General features: G+C 34.2%; 2 protein-coding genes across 2 annotated transcripts; both read left to right on the forward strand.

Moving 5' to 3' along the window:
- Positions 1-8573: 8573 nt before the first annotated feature.
- On the forward strand, positions 8574-13597 carry LOC145598256 (uncharacterized). The gene is made up of 4 exons (XM_081654586.1): positions 8574-9152; positions 9974-10078; positions 10564-10845; positions 12962-13597. The coding sequence occupies exons 1-4, from the start codon at positions 8688-8690 to the stop codon at positions 13160-13162; spliced, it is 1053 nt and encodes a 350-aa protein (XP_081510712.1). The 5' UTR covers positions 8574-8687; the 3' UTR covers positions 13163-13597.
- A 2823-nt stretch (positions 13598-16420) lies between these two features.
- On the forward strand, positions 16421-18335 carry LOC145598257 (uncharacterized). Its single transcript, XM_081654587.1, has 2 exons — positions 16421-17070; positions 18159-18335. The coding sequence occupies exons 1-2, from the start codon at positions 16471-16473 to the stop codon at positions 18312-18314; spliced, it is 756 nt and encodes a 251-aa protein (XP_081510713.1). The 5' UTR covers positions 16421-16470; the 3' UTR covers positions 18315-18335.
- The last annotated feature ends 601 nt before the right edge of the window (positions 18336-18936 follow it).

The following is an 18936-nucleotide window of genomic DNA, read 5'->3' on the forward strand; positions in this document are numbered from 1 at the left end:
TAGCTATGATTTTTTGAAGATGCTTCAAAACATGCATCAGACATGCTAAGCAACCTCTTCTTCTGAAAATCTGAAATCAAACTCCATGATATGGAGTATGTGTCTTGGGAATTGTCCAACACAATTCTACCAAACATTTACCATTCAAGTAATTAATGATGTACTTATTAGTTTTAGGGACACTAAAATGGCAAAAATATTTAGGAGGGACGAAGATAACGTAGTACGTAAACAAATCGAAGAATGAAATTTTTTAACTAAAATTTGTTTGCATACTTTTGTAGTCAATGTGCATGACTATTTTTTTCAAAGACCTACATACATATGCACATTTATCATACCCTTCATAGGTTAATGCTATGTACAACTCTAATCAAAAACCTAAAATATATTTATGCACGCCTATCCATCTCATTATTTTACAATTAATTTAACTTTTTTGTTCTTCACCTCTTAGGTTAATGCCATGTACAACTATTATTTTACAATGATGGTCATGTATGTATCCCAGATCTAACCATTACTCCGTATTTTACGAAGATCTTATATGGTATTCTCATATGCTTTATAGTTGATATACCTTTTCCTATTTATAAATATGATCTCATATGTATCCACATATATATGCTTTAATTTTGTAGTTGATATGCTTCTTCTACTTATAAATACATACAATATCTTTTCTATCAAAAGTTACCCAAATTATTGTGCGAGGTGGATCACAATACAAAAAAAAATATAAAATAATAAAAATAAATAAAAAATAAAAAATAAAAAAATTCAGGAAGAAAAATAAGGATTTTGATGTCGTATAACAAATTCCACTTACCACTCAACTAAATAACGAGATAATTGGAATGGCTGGCTAATTATTGTATTTATCGACTTTAGAATCTAAGGGCCTAATCTGATTTACTGAAATCATGAGTATTTATGTTTACATCAAAAAGAACAAGTTGAATTTGTGACAATAAACTTTAACCATTTTAATTAGTAAATGTTAATGAATCTTATCAAAGATATTAATTATATTAAAGTCGTAGATCATTTTCTATGTAGATTTGATGCGGTATTAACAATTCGGAAACACAATAAATCAAACATCAAAGGAACATGAATTACTAATAATAAATAACTAAACTTTTGTAACTTTTATTGAACCATATATATAACACCATAAAACATAATTCATTATTATAATACTATATATATATAACTCGCTCCTAATAATATGCAACCCTTAGAACTACATACTAAAAACCCGAGTGGGTAGCTACGTCCAACTTACTAATTAATAGAGTACTACGAGTAGTAGTAGATTAGTAGAGTACTATGAACATCAACATCCCTAATTTATTTAAATTTCACTAATATGTTCTAGAGCTAGATAAGATAATTACTATTAATTAATCCATACTTAATTAGCATGAGATGAAGTACGACTACCACTAATGCACTCTGCCTTAACAAGAGCTTGAATAAGAGCATTGTCAATTTTCTCAAGGCCGGAGCAAAATTCTGCAGTAAAAGAAATCTTGTGATTCTTAAATAATTGTTGAAGATCGTTCAAGGTACCCTTAGCCTGCGTGGCATCGTCGGCGGGTGGTGTTCCAGGACCAGAACTTGGTGCACCGGGGAATGGAAATATTGGGAACTTAGGGTGTGGGAAAGGGAAGCCAGGACCGGAACTTGGTGCACCAGGGAATGGGAACTTAAACCCGGGGCCTGGGTGTGGGAATGGAAATGATGGGAAGCCGGGACCGGAACTTGGTGCACCAGGATGTGGGAATGGAAATGAAGGGAAGCCATGACCGGAACTTGGTGCACCAGGATGTGGGAATGGAAATGATGGGAAGCCGGGACCGGAACTTGGTGCACCAGGGAATGGGAACTTAAACCCGGGGCCAGGGTGTGGGAAAGGGAATCGAGGATGTGGGAATCCGAACCCGGGCCGGCCAAACCCCCATTCCGGGTTTGCAGCTTGAGTCTGCTCTTGTTCTAGGGCTAATGTAGTTTTTGCTAGGAAAAGAGTAAAGAGGATAGCTAATAAGGTAATCTTCATTGTTATTTCTTAGGGCTTTTTTTTTGTTTCTCTTTTGTTGTGATATGATGAGTGATATTTTGGAATGAAGGTTGAAGGGTATTTATAATGTTAATGAGGGTGATTAAGGTGAAGATTACCTCTTAAAATAATTTTTTTATATATCAAAACAAATTATCTTTTAGTTAGTTGAGAATGAGATATAGTCGACTTAGTCGAGATTAGTTCCATTTGTAGAGTATTGAATATTTGAATGTATTGTGGAGTAATATGGTACACATACATGCATATTTTTGTTTAAGGAACTTTATCATTTTACTTAAGTAGTTTAAAACTCTTTCATAAAAAAACTTAAAAAATTAGAAAGTGGTGTGATAAGTTTATTTTACTTCCTTTATTAATTTATACTAGTTATTTTTTTTTTTCAATATACTAGTTATCTTTACTTATTAAAGACAAGTACTACGTAGCTATCAACGCATGTTATGTTTGTATCAACAAACACTATCATGATTAATTAGCTGCATATATATATTTTCAATTTTTTTTGAGGGAGCTCTTTCGATTTAATTATTATGTATAATAAGGTCTAATCTTTATGGATCCGTACGTATTCATGAATCTAATATACAGTATATATGTAAAGGGGAGTTTTTTCCCGAGATTTTAGAGCGCCACGTAGGATTTTTATTTTTAAAAAGTATTAGGGCGCCACATAGGATTAATATTTTTAAAAACGCTACAATAGAATTATGCCACCTAAAATTAGTTAACGTGCCATGTATTATAATTTATAGTTATATCCAATAAATAATTCAAGTGCCACATAAGCGTAATTGACCAATGAGATTTTAATGAGTATATTAATCAAATACGAAATATTATCTTTTGAGATTAGAAATTTTATCTAATATTTTAAAACAAATACGGAGAAAATGATATATTACATACAACTAATAAAATAACAAATGTAATCACATAAAGTCATAAATAGAAAAATATTTTTTTAAAAAAAATAGATCGACTCGTGCATTGCACTGACTGATGACATAATCAAATTGGTTTAAGGAAAGTTTAACAAATTATTGTTTTACCAAAACTTAGATACGGTGCAATTGTTTTTAATCGTCACAAACAAATTAAATGTTTCTTGAATTAAAGTTAAGTATATACATCTCAGAAATGTATTATTCAAACCGTAATTTTTTTTTTAAACGATGCATATCTTTAGCTCATGTCCGTGTACCATGTAGTCACATGTGGAGTTGGCTTGATGGTAGCACTCCCATCTTGGAATTTCCCCCGCCCCCCATTGTACCCGCTCTTGTGGCTCATATGAATCAAAAAAACATAGATAAAAGATACAAGTATAACTTAAAATTTTGCTAACTTATTTTAAAAACTACTTTTCTTTTTTGTATGTGAAAAAAGGTTAGAGATAACATGATTCTTATCATTTTGTTACATGTATGTGATTTTGATTGATACTCGAGCTTTAGATTAACCCCTCTTCTCCGGCTACGGAATTGCTAGTTTTTTCACATTCAATTTTTATAGGCTTTTTAATTATTTATTTATTTTGAGTTAATAATCCAGAAAGTTTTTATTTTGAGCTTTAGATTAACCCCTCTTCTCCGGCTACGGAATTTCTAGGTTTGGACTCAATATAGCATACATTGAACCCCAATGTTGAGCAGAAAGCAAGCTAAAAAAATTAACTAACAGGTTAATCTAATATTTAGATTTGACTAATCATCAATCATGTTTCATGTATAACTAAGGGAACATTATATTAAAAAGAATTAAACAATCGACAAGTATATTTGACAACCGTCAATCTAGGAAAATACTTCCACACCACTAACATACACCAAGCATAATAAAGTATTTCAGAGTATGTGATTTAGCATTTTGGACTATTGGAGGCAAAGAAAACCAATACTAAGTATATACTAATGCCTCATTATTATCATCAGGAAATCACATTAAAATTGGATAAAACTAAAGATTCGATCATTTTTTACACGATTAATTTGAGTATTTAATTTATACACGATTAATTAGAGCCTAAAACCTTGTTTATTGATAATACGACAAATATATATGAAAAAAATTTGTGAAATTCACACATACACCTAATTGATTTGACAGTCCATCTTGTGTTAGTGTGTTACATGGAGACATCAAATTTATTGATATCAAATCGAGGCATGGAGTTGAAGAAATGTTTCTTGAAATATTATAATAACAATAATAAATAAAAAAAAATTCAGAGAGCATAAATTAAAAAGATCATTACATAAACAAAATGCCACCTAAAAATTATTAAATACCATATATTAAACATCATTATAATGTTACATATAATGCTCTACGTATTATCCTAACAATACTGAATAATTTGCTCATCAAAAAAACTAAATACTAACATCATGATTATCATGATTTATTCAAAAGCTTTAAATACTATGCTCTAATAACTAAACTCCCAATCATTTCAAGTACGAGTAGATGCTTTCTAAGAAGAAGGTGGAGGACTACCACTAGCACACACTGCCTTGATAAGATCTTGAATGACAGGATTCTGGATTTTCTCAAGTGCTGAGCAACAATCCGGACTTAAGGAAATCTTATGACTCTTGAACAAGTTTTGAAGATCTCCCAAGCAAGCTGCCAACCCATCATTTGCGGGTGGTGGACTACTCCCACCACTGCTTGGTGCACCGGGAAGTTTGGGGAGTGGAGGGAGCTTAAATCCAGGGCTAGGAAATGGGGGTAGCGGAGGGAGCTTTGGGAGAGAAGGAGTGCTAGGAGGACTACCACCGCTGCTTGGTGGTGCACCGGGAAGTGAGGGGAGTGGAGGGAGCTTAAATCCAGGGCTAGGAAATGGGGGGAGTGAGGGGAGTGGAGGGAGCTTAAATCCGGGGCTTGGAAATGGGGGTAGAGGAGGGAGCTTTGGGAGAGAAGGAACGCTAGGAGGGCTACCACCGCTGCTTGGTGGTGCACCTGGGAGTGGGGGGAGTGGAGGGAGCTTAAATCCGGGGCTTGGAAATGGGGGTAGAGGAGGGAGCTTTGGGAGAGAAGGAACGCTAGGAGGGCTACCACCGCTGCTTGGTGGTGCACCAGGGAATGGGGGGAGCGGAGGTAGCTTAAATCCAGGGCTAGGAAATGGGGGGAGTGAGGGGAGGGGAGGGAGCTTAAATCCAGGGCTAGGAGGGCTATCACCGCCGCTTGGTGTACCAGGGAATGGGGGGAGGGGAGGGAGCTTAAATCCAGGGCTAGGAGGGCTATCACCGCCGCTTGGTGTACCAGGGAATGGGGGGAGGGGAGGGAGCTTAAATCCAGAGCTAGGAGGGCTATCACCACCGCTTGGTGTACCAGGGAATGGGGGGAACGGAGGGAGATTAAATCCGGGGTTAGGAAATGGGGGGAGTGAGGGAAGTGGAGGGAGCTTAAATCCAGGTCCACCACCACTACTTGGTGCACCAGGAAATGGGATTGGAAAGTTAAATCCAGGACCACCGCCGTTTGGTGGTCCAGGATTTGGAAAATTAAATCCAGGGCCAGGTTGTGGGAATGAAGGGGATCCATGTCCATCGCCATTTGGTGGTCCGGGGTTTGGGAAATTAAATCCAGGTAATCCGATAGGTAATCCATGACCACCGCCATCATTTGGTGGTCCGGGGTTTGGAAAATTAAATCCAGGGCCAGGTTGTGGTAATCCGATAGGTAATCCATGACCATCGCCACCATTTGGTGGTCCGGGGTTTGGGAAATTAAATCCAGGGCCAGGTTGTGGGAATCCAATAGGTAATCCAGGACCACCACCATCGTTTGGTGGTCCAGGGTTTGGGAAATTAAATCCAGGGTTTTGTGGTAATCCGATGGGTAATCCAGGACCACCAGGGTTTGGGAAATTAAATCCAGAATCTTGTGGTAATCCGATGGGTAATCCAGGGTTAGGTTGTGGTAATCCAAGCTGTGAGAATCCGATGGGTGGGTCATCAGCTTTAATTTTTTGGTTTTGTTCAGCAAATACACATTCTGCCAACAAAATAGTTAGAAGAAATGCAAGGATGAACTTCATTTTTTGCTGTAGGGCTACGGCTTTTTACTTGTGTTGTGCTTAGAAGTGGAGTGTGAAATGATTTTAGAATGAAGTTTAAGGGGTATATATAGTGGTAATGAGGGTTATTAAGATAATTATTGAATACTAGAATTATTCGTTTAGGAATGAGATATAGTCAGGTTTGTTCCATTAGTTGAGTTTCAAGAGTGTATTTATGAGTAATATGATACCTATACATGCATATCAAATTTCTATACTGTTGGTTATGCTTTATCTTTTTTTTTTTTCCTTTTTTTAATCAACTTTATCATTTCATTTCATATATTCCTAACAATATTATTTTACATCGGTAGAGAAGCATCGATTTTAGTCGTATACTTTTATAATTTTGTAGGAGCAGTTATCATTATCAACGCATAATATATTTGTTTCCTAATTTTTTTTTTTAAAAAAAAGCATCATATCAACCCATATTGTGCGTTAATTAAAAAGATTTAATTTACACTTTACATTAGCAATTATTATCTTTTTTTTTTTGAGAAACATTAGCAATTATTATCTTGTATAACCATATTTAGCTAGAGACTTTGCTTTAAAAAAAAATACGGAGTATTTAGTTAGAAACTTACCCTTATCTTGCTTGTAACTGTATACGAAGTATTTAATTTTCCTCAAAAAAAAAAAAAAAAAAAAAAAAAAAAGAATGATAAATTCATCCTTGAAATCACTCTTCTAAATACATAACCGTATGTTTAGATATCAGCAAAAAAAAATATTAAACCATTGATTTTACTTTTTGTTACCCCTTTTTTTTTTTTTTTTTTTTTCGTATTAGAGGATAGTGATAGAAAATATTCTAATAAGATATTGATCAATCTTTGTAAAGTTACAATTAGGGCAGCAAACAATCCGGGCTGAATCGAGTTTTTACTAGTTCGAGCAAAGTTCGATAAAGATTTCAAGTGTTCGAACATTTTCGAGCTTGAACGAGCTTCATAATTTTGTGTTCAGGCTTTGTTCAATTCATTAAGATTTTGTCTTATTCGAGCTCGGCTTGAGCTCGTTTGTTTTCGAGCTTGAACAAGTTCAAACGTGAATGAGCTCAATTAAGCTAATATTAATCAACTTTGCAAAATAATAAGTATACTCTAATAAAAAAAAAGTCGTTTGATGTTATTCATCATAATAACAAGATAGGGTTTCACCAAAAAAAAAAAATAATAACAAAATAGGCAGTAATTGAGTAATTGATTATCAATGAGAAATTTAAGCAAATATATTATTCACTTTCTTACAACTAATACTCCGATCCGATTATTTTTAATTTATAATATGATAGTAACATAGCTAATTGATTATATACGATAGTTATTGATTATAATTAATTTGGTTCTTGTACTTTTTTTAAGAATAATTAAAACAGTGAAATTAATTATTTCGAGCTTGAGCGAGTCATAACCGGGCATATGAACGAATTATTAACAAGCTATGAACGAATGCTAATGTTAATGGTTATCCTTTACTATAAAAATGAAAATTTTATACAACTGAGCAAATACAGAAATTTGTATTAATTAAAAAAGAAAATAACCATATTTTATAAGAATGAATATCATACTACTTGAAAATAAACATTTGAGTATTGAGAAATACAAAATTATTATAAAATATGTTCAGTTAAAAAATGTTCATTTTTGTTATAGTAAATATTCATTTCTCGATGAGGGACTAGCCAGAGTTAATTGGGCTCGAGTACAGCTATTAACAATTACCTACTACGAAAGTATGAATTATATTGTAAAGCTTTAAGCTTAGTGGGTTAGCCCTTAATAAGTGAACTGGCACTAAATCTATCCGAGCTTTATCGTTCGCTCTAAAGTACTCCCGGGGCATTTGGAATGTGGGAATGGGGGTTTAGGGATTAAAATGTGGGAATGGGAGTTTAGGGATTAAAATGTGGGAATGGGATTGGGAATTGATTGTTGGGAATATAGAAAAATATGACAATACTTTGTTTGGGTAGTGGATGGGAATAGATGGGGAATAAATAACAAAAATACAATATTATCCTTACTAATCTTTCTCTTCCATTTTTTTTCATTAATGGCAAAAATGTCATTTTCTACTTATTCCCATTCCCACCCATTTATTACCTACCCTCCCTAGGTAATAAAATGGTGGGAATTCACCCCATTTATTCCCACTCCCATTCCCTACTTTAATCTCATTCCCATTTAACAAACAAGAGATTTTGTTTTATTTGGGATTAAAATTCCCATTCTCACTCTCAATTCCCATTTACCAAACACCCCCTCCGTACAAAGTATATTTTATAAAGTTTCAAGCTTAGTGGGTTAGCCTTAATAAGTGAACAGACCCTTAATCTATCCGAGCTTTATCGTTCGCTCTACGTTAATCGATGTAGCATCCGTTTCCGTTTACAAAAATAGGCGTCGGGTGGCAACCAACATAACACACGCAATGACGTAAGTCCCCAACAACAACAACATGAAATGAGCAACAGAAAACGAAACATCAAAGCAAAGAGATAACAGAAGAGAGAGAAACAACACAACAATGGTGGCCATTTCACTGTACAGGGGAAACCTCCATAGATTACCTTCCGACGTACCAAGAAGGTGGTTAATGCCGACTCATGGTATTTCTATCAAGGATTTCCGATCTCTTCTTTGCCGCCGTTCCAAGGCTCTCTCTCTTCTCCCTTCTTCTTCTTCTTCCGTCGTCGATAACCCTAACCCTAATTTTAATTTCAATCCTGTCAATTCCTTACCTCCGCCGCCGTTGCCGTCTAATCAATCGGATGTTGAAAACCCTAATTTGGGTCATCAACCATCTAGTGATGTTGTTACTGTTGATGTTAGAATGAGTGATTCTGCGCCGTTGGATCATCCGCCATTGTTGATTGATGAGGGTGTTAAGATGCTGGTTGAAATTAAAGAGAAGGAGAAAGAGAATGAGAATAAGGAGAAGGAGAAGGAGAGTTCTCCTGTTGTAGATAATCCAATTGCTACTACTTTAGAGGTTTAATTCTTCCCCAATTTTATAATTTATTTATTTTTTTCAATTTACTGGATTTTTATTGCTGAGATTTTATGCTAAATTGCCAATTTATTGTCTATTATGATAATGTGGTTAACTGGGTTGCCAATTCCAACTTTGATTGTTAAATTAGATAACTTGAAGTTTTTATGCTTTGTGTGTATAATATTGGATTGTGTTGTCGTAGTGCATTGGTTTTTTTGAATGGACAATTAATAAGTACATTGATATTTAGCCATTTAGGCGAGATAAATTGGGAAAAGGGGGGGGAGGTGATGATGGTTTTGGATGACTAGAGATGGTAAGATTGTGAGCTGCATTTTTCATGTGTCTATAATTCTGTTGGAGCTATGATGTTTGCCTGTTTTTCCTTTGGATATTGTTCTTTCAATGGTAGTCGTCATTATGAACACTAGGCTTGCTAAGTTAAGCTTGCAACATACGAAGTAATGATGAATTTGTTTTGTGTGTGACATAGACTGTTAAAGAGAACATTTTTTATGTTTATGTCAGTAGAATGTTGCTTATGAGTGTTATGATAGAATAGATTCAGAAATTATATACGAAGTATGTAATTAATTCATAGAACTTTTTGCTCAAAAAAATTCATAGAACTTTTGTGCTAGTGAGATGCTTCTGTTGATGGCCTGAAACTTGAAGCACATTATAGGACATTAGCTTATTTTTCTCCTGTTTTTTTTTTTTTTTTTCTTTGTAGTTTCAAGCATTTCCAATTTGCCATGTATCGATCTTTATCAAGCTTACAGTGGTTCACATCTGAAACTGTTTACCATTCAATACAGGGTGATAACAAAGTTGATGAAAAAGAGAAGCGGAAGAGAGAGGTTGAGGAAAAGTTGCATATATTAAATGAAAAGAAACACAATTTAGTACAAGCACTTAAGCAGGTAAGGCTTATTTATGCCTTGTCTGACTGGGTATCTTCCTTGCAGCTGTTGTCTATGACTTGCGAATGATGGCTGTATTCATCTGTACAGGGTTTGTACTTTCGTGTAGGTTTTAGATATGTTTGTTTGCATAACTTCAATTGTTTGTGGCTGTTTGTTGAATGAATCTCATGTATGGAACTAGATTGCACATCATATCAGAGCAATTTCCTCCAAATTTATATTCCCTTGTTACTGATCTTATGGTTATACAAGTATCTTTTATCCTTGTAATTAGTCAAAGTCTTATGTCCTTAGTTAAATGTATCTTTCTGTATCTTTAGGACTCATCTTGGTGTATTTAGTTCATTACATATGGGTTTAATAGCGCCAATCTTGTCCACCATAGTAGCTTTTGTATCCTCTTGTTTATGATCTAACTTCTTTCATATGTTACCCTTTCATTAATCCCTAACTTGACTTTTTTTTTGGTTGCTTGTATAAAGATTTTGAATGCAGAAGAAGAATTAAAGAGACGAAGTAGTATGCAAGCAAGTCGACCTCCTCTTCCTCTTCAAGTGGATGTTTCAAATGACTCTGGGTCAATGACTCGTCATGCTACACCTAGAACAGGTTCAGAGGCAAATCTTAATGCTGATATGGAAGGAGGTGAAGGAGATGATGCTGTAAATAATAACCCACAATCTAGACAATTGCTCCGCATGAGCAGTACTTCACCCTCTGCGGAGTCTGCTCTCAGAAGAGCACCATATTTCCAGCATAATGCGGTAAATCTTTATTAACTTCATTATCTCACATACCCTTCTTTCTATATTGTAAAGTGTTAAAGACGCGACTTGTGAAAACTCCTAGATGTGCAAAAATTTATCTGTTCACTTGATTTTCTGTCATTTCTAGCCAGTTACTTTACCTTTGTCCTTTGGTGGATGTGTGTAATTGTCGATCATTATGTCAAATAGCGCTAATTTTAACAGTTCTATCCATGTGAATATGTGGCTACTGCATCTTTAACCTGACGCGGGGTTTGGGGGGGGGGGGGGGGTGGGGGTGGGGTAGTGTAAGTTTGTTTGGTATATCCTGTATTGTTAATTTATATAATAATCACATATTTGAGCTCTGAAGTGTAATAGGCGATTTGGTTTTGATACAGGTTTAAATTTGGATAGGAAGTCTCTTTTGGTGATTATTTATGGAAACTTGTTAGTATGAAGTTTTTTTTTTATTTTTTTTTTAATTTTTTTAATTTGGTTGCTAGTAGTAGAGGATTTGGCTGGAGAAGAAAGGAAGGAAAAGGAAATACAGTAATTGACTTTCCATTTGGTTTTATACTATATGTGGATTTGGTAGGGAAGAAATTGAAAATTGTAAACTTCTCTCCAAAATTGGAGAAATTTGAGACACTTAGGATGAAAGATAATCTAAAAGTGTTAACCTTTTGATCCCCTTGCCTTTCCTTGATTTCATTTTTTTTCACGGTCCTGTATCTCATTTTAACAGGCTTAATATATAACCAAATATTGGATTTTCTTCAATTTCTAACATTTAACCAAACATCTGAAAATAATGTATAATTACTTTCTTTTTCATTTTCTTCTATTTTCTTTCCCTTTACTTCTTTCACTAGAAGCTACCAAACAAGTTGTCAATGTGTCGGATAAAGAGTGAGTAGGATGTAATTGAAATCTTCTTAGCCTCCTTTTACAAAAGTATGATTGAAGAGATCTCGTCGAGTAAGAATGAGTTTTTATTTGGATGATTGTTTGTCACATGACTCACATCTCAAGATATTATGACTGCAAGCCTTGTGAGTGGTTAGCATTCCTTTGATTTTTGAAGATAGGCATGCATATCTTGTGACAGTAATATACTATTATACTATTTGTTTAATTTGTTTGGAATTGAAGACCTCTTATAACTGGGAAGTAAACAATGATTGAAGATGTGTACTGCAAATTAAATGAGGTTGAAGAATTTTTTTTGTTAATCCAGGGGGTTCAGGGATAACAAAATATACAATAATTAAAAAAAAAAAAAAAATTACCCACCAGGATAGAAGAAAGGAGTAAGAAGATAAGATATATAATTAGTTTAAATGTTAAAAACTATTTTTACATAGATGAACGGGGTGCCTTGTGGGAGCTGGTGAACCTGATAAGATAATGATATAGTTTCAGTGACATCCGCGTGTAAGGGAGGATGTACTACATGTATATATAATTTACATATAGGAAAATTCAAGTGATTTGATGCAAATTATTTTCAATCTTTCTTTATGAGGTAAAGTGGAAATATTTATTTTTAGATGGCCATGATATACAGGCCAAGTGTATATATGTACATGACTACATGTGCACTACATATATCAGCAATTTGGGAATAATGCTATCGATCATCGGTGGGTTATTTTTCTGATTCTTGTCTATCATGGTTTGTTAATCAACAGGCTTAATTTGTAGAAAGAAATAATTCTTTGTTTCGCTCTCTGCTAGTGCATTTTGATCATGTCATCTTATTCAATTTAATGAATGATAAATAACTGTTCTATTTAGCTGTCAGAAGTTCATGTTCTGTGGGAGCGTAAAAATATATCCTGTATTCTTGGAATATATATTAAAGAGTATTCAAGCTGGCTTTTCTTTGAATCTCTGGAAAGCCTCATTTTAGACACAAGTGGCCTTTTTATACCGGAATAGAAATCATTGAAATAGTAGTCTGTAAATATGTTGTGTCCTGCATGAGTTTCCTTTTAAGGTGTCTTTGAGACTTTAATACTGAGTAATGAAATTTGTTACTTTTTTGTGGCTTTATGGAGTATGTGATAATAATTTAATGAAGAAAATAAAGATAGTTACACTTCAGCTCAGATGTTATTTGCTTGTGCAGGCTCCTCATCCTTCTCGAGCAGCATTGGTTGCTGCTGGCAGTCCCTCACGTTTTGCTCCCTCGGGGAATCAAGGTCACCCATCAAACTTGCCAACCGTTTCTGTATCTGGGACAAACTATTTTGCATCTTCACCTTCCCCTGCTGCTTCTGGTGGCACTTCAGGTTTTAGAGATGCCCGGCACCCAAGCCCATGGAATTAATGCCCTTATATTCAATCTCAGGTTCAGACATACTAGGCGTATAAATTAGATAAGGTTTGATGCTCCGTTTTGGTGGACAAAGCTTGCTTTTGTTGATTGCTTGCAGTAAATTGTAGTATCTACTAGGTTAGATAATTAAATTTGCAAATATAGACACGGCTGTACTGATTTAGTAATATTTGTTTCTTGTACTACATACAGTTCCTGATGTATGGTGTTGTGCCATGGAATTTCGAAGTACATCATTGTTAGCTCGGTTCTTGGTGTTCATTTTGGGTTGTATATCAGGGTGATTTTTGTAATGGATGTAAATGAATTGATAGAAAAACAGAATTTCATGCAATTTTAATGTCTTTATTTAGAAGGCTATGTAAAGTCCATTTTGGACTTTTGGTTTAGCACCAACTCGTATTTATATAGCTGGGTACACTCGTAATGAATAATGCAAATCCATACTGCTTCTGCTTCTTCTTGTTGTTTCTATTATGTAATAATTGATACATGTCTTTCCTAGTAGATGATTTGGCTGAATCCTAGAAAGTCCAGCTTTATGAATTTTAGCATGTAATTCAAAAGAGCCAAGGTCTTGGCATATTTTCAGCAACGAACTACTCTTCAGTTTCAGCTGGACCACGGATTTATACATAAGAATTTGCACATCCAGGGCAAACCTACACTGCCTGTGGATGATAACAATCCAACAAAGAATAAGTTTGGATTTATATCGTCACGCGTGCCTCATTACAAAGTTCAATTTCTCTATCACCAATTCACCATGCGTCTTTGTATTCAAATAAGGTGAGTTCATGCTTTAATTTGCACGACTGGTCCTTATATTTGAGTGTTGCGTGTCGTATGGCCTTGCACGTATGTCACTCGTAAGCGTGTGCACCATCCATGTTGCCTAGGAATACAAGACTAATTGCCGTCCTTGGGAGCCATGTTTGATCTTACACAGACTTCTGCTATATGATGCCTGATTATGGTATTCACACATCCATTTTTTTTAGCTGAAAGTGAAATGCCGCATATGCCACCTCTCTCTATCCATGGACCATGGGCTTGTATTTTTGTAACTACCAAGTTTTATTTTGGACTGTATATACTATTATCCCACTAAAGTTGAGTATTGTACTCATAAACCATACGAAGTACATGATAAGGAAAGAACACTTGAGAAACAAATGTGTACCAAAATTTTCCATGTCGATTTTGCATATAATTGTATAGTATGTGCACATAATTCTCCCTTGAATTGTAAATTTGTAAATTTATATATTACCAAAAAAAAAAAAAAAAAAAAAGTTATTTTTCAATATAGAACTACGGAGTACTTAACTCCTTTTTTTAAGGGAACAACTCATTCTTAGTTCCTTACAAATTATAAAGAGAGAGCACATCATTACAACAAATGTATAGTATTTGTATAACATAGTAAGTTTGGTATACCCGAGATAAGCCTTAAATTTTTCCCTTTGATAGGCCCTCGTCATCATTGTTGAAAGAAGATTGTGTAGAAATGGATGAGATTCCGCTCCAACTCACAATTTATGTTGAAAATTATCTTTAATTCGAAGTACTAGTTAAAATGACATTATGAAAACCTTCTTCTGAATAGATAATTGGTAAAAAGAGTGAACGTAACTAATCATTAATACAAGGGTTTAAATGTTTAATTAAAATTCCTATCATCGACAAAATGTATTTCCACAAAATTTGAATTGCTAGTCTGAATTGTTAGTGTCTAAATAAATCATTGTTCTTGATTTGACTGGTTTGTATTATTAGTAGTAGTGGCAAATCATTATGAATGTCTTTCATAGGTTTAATCACATAAATAACTTGAGCGTTCATTTGCGGGAAAAAGTATTACCTAGCGATGTTGGCTATAACATAACCAGAATTAGTAAGTGGGGACAACAATTTAGTATCTAATGTTAATCATCGCAATTACAGCACGAGACAAAAGCAGCCTACCAGATAATTACAACCTAAACGAATGCCAAGTTTTAATTAAGTTTGTCAATATTCTATCTCACGTGTTGCCTGTACTTTTTTTTTTCAATTAGGAACAAGGAGAGTTTAGGAAGCTTGTCAAAATGTGTGTCTACAATAGTCTAGCACACAAGTGAAAGTTAAATATCAAAATGCTAGCTAGTTGCAACAACTAATGAGTCTTTCATCTAACGGTTAAGGATATGTTCACTTCAACTTAATTCTATTTCAGTTCAGTTCAGCTTCAATCAATTCAATTCACTTCAGTTCAGCTCCAATCAGTTCAGTTAAGTTCAGCTCAACTCCTAATTTCCTTTTTCTCATAAAATATTCATTTCAGCTCTATTTAGTTCAGTTTAGTAAATATGAACATGCCCTTAGACTAATAGCCAGTGTATATTATTGTACGTTGCAAGCTCTAATATTTCACCCTTATTGATTTATTTGTAATTTTGATTGTCCTTGTGATTTAATCAAACTAAAAAGTGGCATAGTTATGCACTTATGCATAAATGACATATGGACACTCATGAAAGGGGGCATTTCCTTTACTTGAACCTTAAGTAATTTCTTTCATTTTCTAAAAAAAAAAATGTGAAGTAAATGGAAATTATGAGTAGAACTTTTAGACTACATAATGAAAATTTTAACTAATGAACAATGATTACACTGATTTACATGTGATTCCATCAATGATGGATTGTGGGAACTAGCTAAATCATCTCATATCAGGATCTAATTGTCATATACTCCAGAGAGTCCATACTACTTTAACCTTTTTTTTTTTTTTTTTTTTTTGGACACAATATACTACTTTAACCTACCGAGCAAATGAGTGTTATAAAAACTTATTTTGTTCGAACTTATTTATTCTATCTATTTCAATGGTGTAAAATTGTTTCAAGGAAAAAAAAACTTTATGATTAAGATAAGCTGAATAAAATTAGACCATAGCTAATTTCATTTCTTTAGACACAACCATAGCTAATTAATCAAACAACTTCCCTCAAAAAAAAAAAAAAAATTAATCAAACAATTATAATGTTAATTTACAATTGAACTTTGGTTAAAGGAGACAATATGTCAAAACTCACGAAAAGTGGTCCCCATTTCACACACTTTCTGCTCTAAACGCATGTAAAAGCATGTTACTTAAGGACCCCACTTTACCATTTCCCCATTTTTCCCCTTCATTTCTCCCATTTTTTCCACACCCCAAAAACTTACTCATATTTCTAGTCCTCAATCGGCTCAATTTAGCACCAAAACCCACTTCTCAACTCACCACCAAACCCAAACCCTAACCCACTAACATGGCCCACAACCCGACCCACCGGCGCAAGTTAGCCACTCCGGACCCACCACCACCACAACCCACCACCGGTAAACGCCACACTAAACCTTCCACCACCGCAACTTCCACCGTCTACAACCTCACCAACCACTTTTCAAGGCTTAGGCCCAATCCAATAAAGCCCAATAACACCCAAAACAACCCACTTCCTATTAAACAGATTAACTCCCAATTACAAGCTAAACCCATCTCTAAATCTGTTAATTTAGACCCCTCTAATCAAAAATTTGGGAAAAATGAGAAAAGGGTTGTTTTAGAAAGTGCCAAAAACAAGTCTTTGGTTGTTGTTCAAGAGAAAGAAGAGAAGGTTAATAATACTAATAATAGTGAGGTTATGGTGATTAAGCAACCATCATTAGTGGTTAATGGGATTGATAAAAGAAGGTCATTTAGTGATGCAAAAGTGGAGTTGGCTAATTTCTTGGTGACTAATTGTGCTAAAGTTGTTTCTGCTGATATGCCACCATTTATGCAGATTCATGCTGTTGGTTTTGCTAGAAAGATTAAAGATAGTCTTGAGAAATTCACTTCAAAGACTCTTGCTTTGTCACTCAAAAAGGTACTTTACTACTCTTATTTTCCTAATGTTTGTGTATATTATGGTTGGTTCGGGATTAATAGTCGTGTTGACAGTGTAATTTGAACTAGTAATGTGCGGGTTTGTATTTTTGAAATGTGTGTTTTCATGAGATTGAGTGAAGAGGTACACCAAATTTATTGAAAATAAGGAGAGTAAATGCTCTGGCTGTTAAATCATTAATGATCAGTCCAATAGATTTGGTTTTGAATATAGTAAGGTTTTTATGTGAAAGATTATGATTTGTTGAATGACTAATATGTTTAGTTAATTACAGTTATTTTGTTTTGAATATGATTTGATGATCCCAAAACAATAGAAACATGGCCAAATATTTTGAAATGAATACTGTTTAATTGACTATTCATGATCAGAGAAATGATATGACTGTAGGTCATAGGTGTGTAATTGAATTTTTTTTGGTCAGATTTGGGGTCCACCTTCTGCCCTTTTGCATTTGAACTTTGAAGAGTAGGTACAAAAATAAGACTATAGTTGAAAAACATTAGGTAGGAAAACTAGAGTAATGTTATTATGACATGATTCTATTGTAAATGGTAGAAGTAAATAATGTCAACTATTGTTCCAAAACCTCCAATACCCTTGTTGGCCTTGAAGAGAGGTTTCCCTTCTTCCCATCGAGGGTCGAAGGGATTAGATATTCAGATGTACACAACCTTCTTTAGAGTACATCCTATTCAGGTGTATAGCCGAGTAGATTCAATCAAATTTAATGAAGTTAATGGACCTAGGTGTTTCTAATTGACATTTGATGAATGCAATTATACTCTATTCACTAAAATTGGAAAAATCAACTAAAAAAACCATATCTTTGACACCCTTTAATTAGGTTTGAACAGTCAATGTAAATGTGACCAATATAATTAAACCATATAATATAATTAATGGTAAGGTGGGCAATAAGATTTGCATGTATTTCCGGCCATCAAATTAGTCCAAAATTGGGACCCATATTGTTGTTAGTCATGTCAAATAAATCCATATAAAGGGATTGGTTGGTCAAATGTGTAGAAAATTTGATTAACTTTGAATTGAATGAATGAATGCAGGAACTTGATGGAGTTTATGGACCTGCTTGGCATTGTATTGTTGGGACCAGTTTTGGGTCATTTGTCACTCATTCTGTTGGTGGTTTTCTCTATTTTTCTTTGGATCAGAAATTGTATGTTTTGATTTTTAAAACTACTGTACAAAGAGCTGATTAATGGTACCAAAAAAAACAAAAATTGAAGATGAATTGATTAGATGAATGAAGAATTGAAGATGCAGAAGAAAAGAAAAAGGTTTCCTAGGGAGTAAATAGTGAAACACATTTTGTAGTTTTGTATACCAAAGTTTGTCTGCTTATAGTATATTTTTGGGTTGGAAAGCTAAGCTAAGCTTGTACATGTTTCTTGCTACTTCAAATATTAATACGATTAATCTAGTTATGACTTACAAAGTTACAAGTCTATGTTTTGTAGATGCATTTGTGGTAGTGTATGTTATGCATTATGAGATACTGTACTGCTTTCATTCGGGGAAAATTATCATGATGTATAATTACGGATATGGTATGATCTTGTATTGTTTTTGAATGGTGACGAGTGTGACAACTATTTCGGATATATTTCAACAATTTGTACAAGGTGCAAGGTATATTTCTAATATGCTCAAATGACTGAAGTAGTATGCTTTGTTAATGATCTCAAGCTCCAAGTCTTTGAAAGGGCTATGGAATGTCCTTTTTAATTAACGTTGACAAATTCGAACCATGCATTAGGCATTAGTGCATTACCTTACGCTCATAAAGATGAAAATAAGAATGAATAGAACGTATCCTTATTG

Source organism: Chenopodium album, chromosome 20 (genome assembly GCF_948465745.1).
Source record: "Chenopodium album chromosome 20, dcCheAlbu1.1, whole genome shotgun sequence".
Classification (NCBI taxonomy): Eukaryota; Viridiplantae; Streptophyta; class Magnoliopsida; order Caryophyllales; family Amaranthaceae; genus Chenopodium; species Chenopodium album.